The sequence below is a fragment of the Falco biarmicus genome, chromosome 4 (genome assembly GCF_023638135.1).
Source record: "Falco biarmicus isolate bFalBia1 chromosome 4, bFalBia1.pri, whole genome shotgun sequence".
NCBI lineage: Eukaryota > Metazoa > Chordata > Aves > Falconiformes > Falconidae > Falco > Falco biarmicus.
The window spans coordinates 23,393,396-23,401,479 of record NC_079291.1 but is presented as its reverse complement, the minus strand read 5'-3'; the positions used below and the strand labels follow the sequence as shown (position 1 = coordinate 23,401,479).

Below are 8,084 nucleotides of genomic sequence, written 5' to 3'. Positions count from 1 at the left end.
GAGGGTCTGTGCAAGGCAGCGGGGCGCAGCGTGTTTCCCACCACGCGCTCGTGCTTGCCCAGCACGGGGTCAGAGCCTTGCGGGTACCGTGGCGTCCCCTGGCCTGTCTGAAAAGGCCTGCCGGCATTGTCCCGCAACGCCTTCCCAGAGGGGACCGATTCCCATCCAGGCCACCTCAGGCTGCTTCTCCTCTTGCCAAGGATGCTGAGCTCTTCATGACTTTTAGGAAGGCCAAGTGACACCTCTAGGTCCTCCAAGTGCTGCCATGGCACAGGGAGTTCACGATGTCAAGAATAAAGCGAACGCAAATGCTCCAGCACGATGCTCAGCTTAGTGGGTGTCTCACCTTTGCCTGGCTGCCTTGGGCAAACACAGCAGCAGCTTCCACCCGGTAATTTTCCCCATCCCAAGGACGCACACAAAGATCTCAGCTTGGAGTTGTTATTAACACTAACAAGCTCCCTGGGCATTCAAATCAGGCAATTCCCTGCAGATCCTTGTGCATTTCTTCCTGTCAGGCTTTCCTTCCTGGAGATCTGCTGTGTCACCACCATCGTCCCCCAGATGCTGTCCCCAAGATTCCTTGCCAACAGAGCAATCCTTTGTGTCTCCTGCTGTTATTTTCCTGCTTCTTCCTGGCTATGCCTGAGTTCCCGATCCTCTCAGCCATGGCCTTCAGTCATGGTGTCACCATACGCAAAGTGCTTGGCAAAAAGCACTGTCATGACAAAGAAGCTCTGCTCCCTGCCAGCGCCGGGAGTGTGGGCAGTGGGCTTTTTGGTCACCTCCTCCCAGGTGGCTCTGCTGCTGCAATGTCCCTTCTGCAAAGGGAAGTTTGTTAGCTGTAGAGGAATTATAGAGCAATGAAGTCCTGTTAATTAACATTGATAATACACAGCTGTGAGCTGCCTTCAGGGTCGGTGGGTTGGCTGATGTGGATAATGCGCAGCTGTGGCTGGTTCCTGCTAAGTAGTTAAATAGCTCTAAGGGGTATGGAAGGGGACCACTGGATGAAGAGAGACCTGGAAGAAGCAGAGGGAGGAGAAAGAGTGCACGTGTGTTCTGGATGTATAAAAAACCAAGGAGAGTGCCAGGGAGATGTGTGAAGTAGAAGGGGGGGCTGGATAAGGTAGAGGCTGGCTGCAAGAGGAGCCCTGGGTGAAGAGAGAATCCAGATGCAGCAGAGGAACGCAGCAGGGTGTACTGGCCTGAAGAGGATGAGGAAACAGCATGGACAGTAGATGACCTTGTGAAACCTTGTGAGGGATTGGCAGCTCTGCCGGGGCAAGATGCGGGAGCTACTTATTGAAGTTAAGGGGGTATGTGATGGTAAAAGCCTTGTTGCAGCCGGCTAGTTTGGATACTGCTGTGACAGTTAACTATCTCTACTGCTGTACTGGGCCAGCATGAGCATGGCGTGTTGGGGTTGGGTTGACCTTGCCTGGCTGCAACGTCTCCCCCACTCTGCTCTATCACTCCCACTCCTCACCAGGATGGAAAAATAAGAAGGCTCATGGTTTGTGGCAAGGACAGGGAAATTTTGACCCAGCAGTTGGTGTCACAGGCAAACAGGCTCAGCTTGGAGAAATTAATTTCTTGCCAATCAAATCAGAGTAGGAGAATGAGAAATGAGAATAAATTTTAAAACACCTTCCCTGCAACACTTCCTTATGCCTGGGCTCACCTTCCGTCCTGACGTCCCTACTTCCTCCCCCAGAGGAACACAGGAGGATGTGCAATGGGTGCTGCAGTCAGTTCATAACTCATTCCCTCTGCCGCCTCTTCCTCCCCATGCTCTTTCCCTGCTGCGGTGTGGGGTCCCTCCCGTGGGAGACTGTCCTTCTCCAACACGAGTCCTTTCCGTGGGCTGCAGTTCTTCCCAAACTGCTACAGCGTGGATCCCCCGTGGGGCCACAGATCTTGCCAGAAGCCTGCTCCATGATGGGATCTCCATGGGGTCACAGCTTCCTTCAGGGCACATCCACCTGCTGTGGCATGGGCTCCTCCATGGGCTGCAGGTGGATGTCTGCCCCACCCTTAACCTCCATGGGCTGCAGGGGGACAAGCTGCATCACCAGCTCATCAGGGACAACCTGTGTCATGAGCCACACATGAACCTGGAGCACCTCATCCCCTCCTCCTTCTTTGCTGACTTCAGTGCCTGCAGAGTTGTTTCTCTCCCATATTCTCATTCCTCTCTCCCACATGCTCTTGTGCACCACTTTTTCAACCTTCTTAAATGTATTATTGTGGAGGCGCCACCACCGTCACTGACTGGCCCAGCTTTGGTCAGTGGCAGGTCCGTCTTGTAGCCACCTGAAACTGGCTCTGAACAACATGGGGCGGCACTGACTGGCATCTTCTCACAGAAGCCACCCCGGCAGCCCCCCTGCTACCATAACCTTGCCCCATAAACCAAATACATTCCACTCCTCACCTCTGTGAATCAAGTGTTTTCAATTAACAGTCATATATGCCCTTCTCAGACAGTCCACAATGCTCACAAACTCCCCCTAACATCAGCAGGCCACAGCCAGGGCACAGGACACTGTGCAGATCGCGTCCACAGAAGGATTACTCCATTGCGGTTGGTCATGCTTTTAGAGCATTTTCTTCCATTGGAAACAGATCTGACATCATTGCTACTGTGAACCACCGCAAGCTGGACAGAAGTTGATTGCAAATCAGCAGATAGTAGCAGCTGGGACAACCTGAGTTCTCAGGGTATAAATCAAGGCAATCAGCAGGGGAGTAAGAGAGGTGTAAAGAACCATGGCAGCTCCATCAGTAGGTGGTTTAAATCACCATCAAAAAACCCCCAGAACCTCTGGCAGCAGCGCCCTTAGTTTGGACTGTAAAACCTGCATGGATTCTGTACCCGTTTCCTCCATGTCCAAGATCTCCTCGGTCGGGCAGGCAAACCAGGGGGCATGCCAAGGGCCAGGAGCAGCGCTTTGGCGGTGCTGTGGCCAAATGGCTTACTCGTCTGTATGGAGAAATGCCATCCCTCCCTCTTCTACAAGGACCATTGCAGGTGCTATCCTCATTAAGAAGGAACTCCAGCTTGTTACAAGGTTTACTGTGGTTGGGTTAGGAAGTGCAGCTGTGCTGCTGCAGGTGATGGTTCCTTGTAGCACAGCTAGGGAAAAAGGATTTCAGACATGCAAGTGAAATGCCCTGATAAAACATTGCCCTTCAGTCGTGGTCCCTGGCGAGGAGCGACTCCTCTTGGGTCAGCACAGGGAGGCAGGCAGCAGAGGTCCTCCTGCCACATGAGCCGGGCATTGCTGCTGCTCAGCAGGCAGGGGCTGGGGATCTCTTCCACCCCACTAACATAGCCAGGCCCTGTTAGAACAGAAAGTCACAACTGAGACAGCCTGGGGGCAAGCCATTGCTTTGAATCCACAAGGAGAAGTGGTTTCTTGCTGGTACCTTTGTAACGTTGGCTCAGGCACACAATTACAAACTGGCTGCCCCGGCTTCACAGTCCACTTCCAGCCTGCTCCTGCTGCTGTGGGAAGGCCTCCTGCAGAGAGGTGTTTTGCCATAGACCAGGTCAGTACAACGAAAAGAGACCCCTAGTTAAAGAAGTGAGTTTATCTTTACTTACATTTTAAAAAATAGAATAGGAAGTGAAACAAGTAGTAAGTGAAAGGATACAGCAAGAATAAAACAAGGCAATGCACCTAATCACTGCTGCCTATGACAGGCTACAGCGGTTAAGAAAGATACATCACCAACTGCCTTAATACTTTACCGTCATCCGGGTCCACAGCTGCTGGGAGCCCTGGTTACAGTGAGGATTTGGAGAGCCTGTCCCAGCATTTGGGAGGTCCTACACAGGGCATCCACTCATAGGTGAGGTCTCCAAAGTCACTGTCAGAGGGTCCAGCTCTTATAGTGTTGAATAAACAAGATCACCTGATTTCAAATGCAGAGACATCTGGTTTCACACTCCTCCCACAGATCCCACCAAAGCCTGGCCAGGGCTACCAGGAGGAACCAAGGGAGCCTCCCTTACCTACTTGATTTTAACCACCGGTTTCCATAGAAGGCCATATATCTGGTTTCACAGCCTTGACCACCTGCCTCCAAGCAAGGAGGGATGCACTCCATCTTTGCAAATGATTATATTCTATCTAAGCTACATCTTTCACTAATGATCATGCATATTTTACCAATGATTGGATACTAAATACAGATATATATATATATATAAAACATTTGGTTGGCGTGTTCATCTAGATGTGAAAGTTGGCTCCTGGTCCCAGCCAGTCCCCAGCGAGGCTGGTGCGGCTGCAGGAGCTGACGCAGCTGTGAAAGTTCATGTGCACAGGCTTGAGAGGCAGAGGGGAAAGGTTCAGCCCTTCGTCCTGCCTCAGCTGGGGACTGTGGTGGCAGCTACAGTGCATTACCAGGAGCCCCTGGCAGGTTTGCAGACATTGGAGAGCAGAGGGCAGCCCACCGTCCTTCTGCCACGGCCTCGGCTGAGCAGCAGGACCCTGAAGGCCTTGTGGGAGCGGGGTTGTGAATGGGGGCTGCTGCGCTCGCCAGCTGTTTTCTGCAGTCCCTGCCAGCTGTGTGAGCCAAGGGCCCTGGGTGAGAAGTGGCAGAGGAGCCCTGCTCCAGGAGCAGGAGGCAGTAAAACCGAGCAGCCCTTTGGCTTGCCTGGGGATAGCGGTTCTGGGGCCCAGGACAAGCACCTGGCGCCTGTGGCTAATGTGGGCAGGTGAAGGGACACAGGGGGACTGCCTGTACAACGGAGAGCTGTGTGGCAGTGTCCTCCCCCTGCCAGAGTGCGGGAGCGTGCCTGTCCCTGTGCGGCTGGTTTCTGCAGCAGATGCTCTTTACAGAGATGTTTCTCTTCAGGTTCCTGCTCCACGGCCAGAGGGGAAGGGAGAGTGTGCGACACCTGGGTCCGATGCCAGGAGAAGATCACCAGGGATGCCATTCCCTCTGATGGACGGTACCTACACCACGAGGCTCTGGAGAACGTTCTGGTGGTAGAGGCTGGGGGACAGGTGCAACGAGGCCTGCCTGGAGCAGCAGGGAGAGAGTTTTGCTCCGCCCTCTGGGCTGTGGTTTGGAGGCCTCTTTGATCGGGCAGAGGCAGAGGAAGAGGTGAAGTTGCAAGCATCAGGTCCCTCCGGCTGGCAGGTGCCTGCACACCCCGTGAAGGGAGAGCGTGACATGGCCCTGATTGTGCTGGCAGCCCTGGCAGGACTGGCAGCCTTTGGTGAGATGCCACTTCCAGGCTGGGGTGAACGAGGCAAGAGTTTGCGCAGCTGGTGGTGGAAGCACGGAGGTGTCAGTCCTGATGGCCTGGGGGATCAGGGAGTGTTTCTGTAGGGAGAGCCGGGGCTGCAGGTGGGTATGGCAAATAATGTGGGAGATGTCAGGAGTAACGAGCATAAGAGGAAGGACAAGACTTTACCCTGCATTTGCAGGTACCGAGCATTCTTGAGTGTGCTGCTAATACAGTCCAAGCCTGAAAGAGGGAAGACGCTGGGGAACGGAGCTGTGTGGCATCTAGGAGCTTCTCTCCTAGGTGTGCTGGAGAAAAGGTTACCAGCCTCTGCAGGGCTGTCTCTAAACCTCGGGGGACAAACAGAGAAGGCTAACTAGAGCCAAGGAGAGCTGAAATGCTGTACAGGGACAGGGCAAGGGCAGAGGACGTGGTGTGTCATATGGAGGAGCTTCGCTAGCAAGAAGATACAGTCAGAGGTGGGAGAAGGACAGCTCATGGCTGCCGCTGCTGAAGGAGACAGCAGCAGTTAACATAGCTCAGAGGCAGATACGGAGAGAAAGAGTGGCTGGAAAGACATGTGCGCACTGCTGGAAAGCAGGATGATCTGGGCGGTGAGGAGTGGCAAGCAGCTGCAGAAAGAAGGGTGCAGGGACAAGCAGCTCAGCATCTCAGAGCCTGGGAAAAGTGAGATGGAGAGCGGGGACAGTGAGCAAGCCCAGGAAGTGACAGATGGACTGGTGCACAGGCAAGCAAGGCTGAAAGATATTTCTGGCTTTACAGGTCATGCCCAAAAGGACTCTGTGCTCCAGTTCCCCGCAGAAATGACCATCCAGAGAGGACACAGCACAGCTCTGCGCTGCAATTTCTCCACCAGTTCTGCCAGTCCCTACATCTTCTGGTACCAGCAGCGCCAGACGCAGTCCCCTCAGATGCTGCTGCAGAGAGTGCACAAATGGAAACTGCAGGTGGATTCAGGGAGGTTCTCGTCTTCACTGTCTGTGGAGACCTCCCAGGTGGTTCTGCATGTGCGGGATGCTGAGCTCCAGGACAGCGCTGCCTATTTCTGTGCACTGAGCCCACAGTGGTGCCCACAGCACGCAGCAGCGCATAGAAACATGGGCGGTGCTGTGAGGGGCACATCCCTCCCTGCCACTGCTTGCCTGGAGCTCTGAGCTCAGCCTACTCAGCAGCAGCACCTGGGGGCTGTGGTGAGGCTGGGCCTCTGCCTCCCCAGCCTGTACTGCTGTGAGGCACAGGCCTGTGTGACTTGTGCAGCTGCGTCTGGATCCAGGCTCTTTGATGATGAGAAGCGCTCAAGAAAGCACCGCAGAGTGGACGTTTTCAAGGCCCTTCCAGATATCGAGCCTGTCCACATCTCAAGCCTATGTGTGGAGGATAATGCAAAGCTGGAGAACATCCCCTTTGCTGCAGCCACCCAAAGAATTCCCATGGTACCAGGGAAAGAAAGGAAAAGAAACATTAAATCCCTCAGTGGTAGCAGCTCCCGCCTGACCTTGGTGATCTCCTCAGGGGTCTGGGACCAGCCCCTGCCCTTGCAGAGGGAGCCGTTCCACAGTGACACACTCATAATCCCCTCTCGGTGCAGGACAGGGATGTAGGGATTTCCATCCTTCCACTTGTACACTTTTGTCAAGACGTCGGGATTTTCATGGAGGAAATAGGATATGAGACTGTGGTGGCTGCCAAGAGACACTTCTCCCCACCCGAAGGGATGAGATTTACAGGTAAAGGGAATTCTAGGTATGTTCCCCCAGCACTGCAGCCAATTCCTGAGCAATTCCCCTCCTTGCCTTGCACCTAGGGGTTGGCTGAACCCTGAGCCTGCAATCTCACCCTGTTCAGATGCATGGATCAGCCTTTGGCAGCTTATAGAAAGCGAGGTGGAGCATGAGCCCAGTGCCAAAGCTGACAAACGGATAGATACGGCGGACACGGAGCCAGGCAATGCTGAAATACCTTTCTGGCTTGACAGATCACAGGCAGAAGGAATTTACGCTGCAGTTCCACCAGAAGCGACCATGCAGGTAGGACACACCAGAAGAGGATTGTTCTCCAAAGGCCTGAGCCATGATCGAGCACTTCCTCCGGGGAGAGGCACCTTTCAGCTTCTGGAGGGCGCTGGGACCGTGCTGTAGACACAGGTTGGAGGTCAGGCAGCTGGGGAGGCAGGGGATGCCTGGTGGCCAGTGGCTGCAGGTGAGTCAGCAGTGTGCCCTTGTGGCAAAGCACACCTACTGCGCTCTGAGATGCCAGCGAAAGCGGAGCCAGCACAGGCAGGGAAGTCATCCTTCTCCTCTCTTTGGCACTCCTGAGACCATGCCTGGGCTCCTGCGTTCAGGCTGGGGCTCCTCGGTGTGCAGGCAAGGTACAGGCGTGTTGGAGGGAGTCCAGCGGGAGGCCCCAAGGCAGGCAGGGAGCTTGAGGACATGATGCACTCAGAGCCTGAGGGAACGAGGCCTTAGCAAAAGAAGGCTCAAAGGGAGACCTTATGGGTGTCTACAGCTACGTGCTCTGAGCACGTGGAGAAGATGAAGCCAGGCTCTTCTCCAAGTGCACGGTGCCGGTAGGCCGAGAGGCCACACAGTTTGGAACCTGCGGAATTCTACTGACGTGTGAGGACCTTATTTTCCAGTTCTTTTTGACCCTGAAAAAGCTCAAGGACTGGAATGCACTGTCCACAAATGTTGTGCAGGCTCTGGCCTTGGACGTTTTCAAGACTCGTCTGGACACAGCCCTGACCGGCCCTGTCCAGCCTACATCATGCTATGGGAAGAGCAGAAACAGTTTGGCAGGTTTGTTTGATGGGACTGGAAGT

The 8,084-nt window shown here is 54.3% G+C and overlaps 1 gene segment (V, D, J or C); it reads left to right on the top strand.

Annotated features, from left to right (window-relative positions):
• The first annotated feature begins 5,190 nt into the window (after window positions 1-5,190).
• On the top strand, window positions 5,191-6,591 carry LOC130148109 (T cell receptor alpha variable 13-1-like). The segment is given in 2 exon segments: window positions 5,191-5,236; window positions 6,029-6,591. Coding segments are annotated over 2 exon segments (438 nt in total).
• The last annotated feature ends 1,493 nt before the right edge of the window (window positions 6,592-8,084 follow it).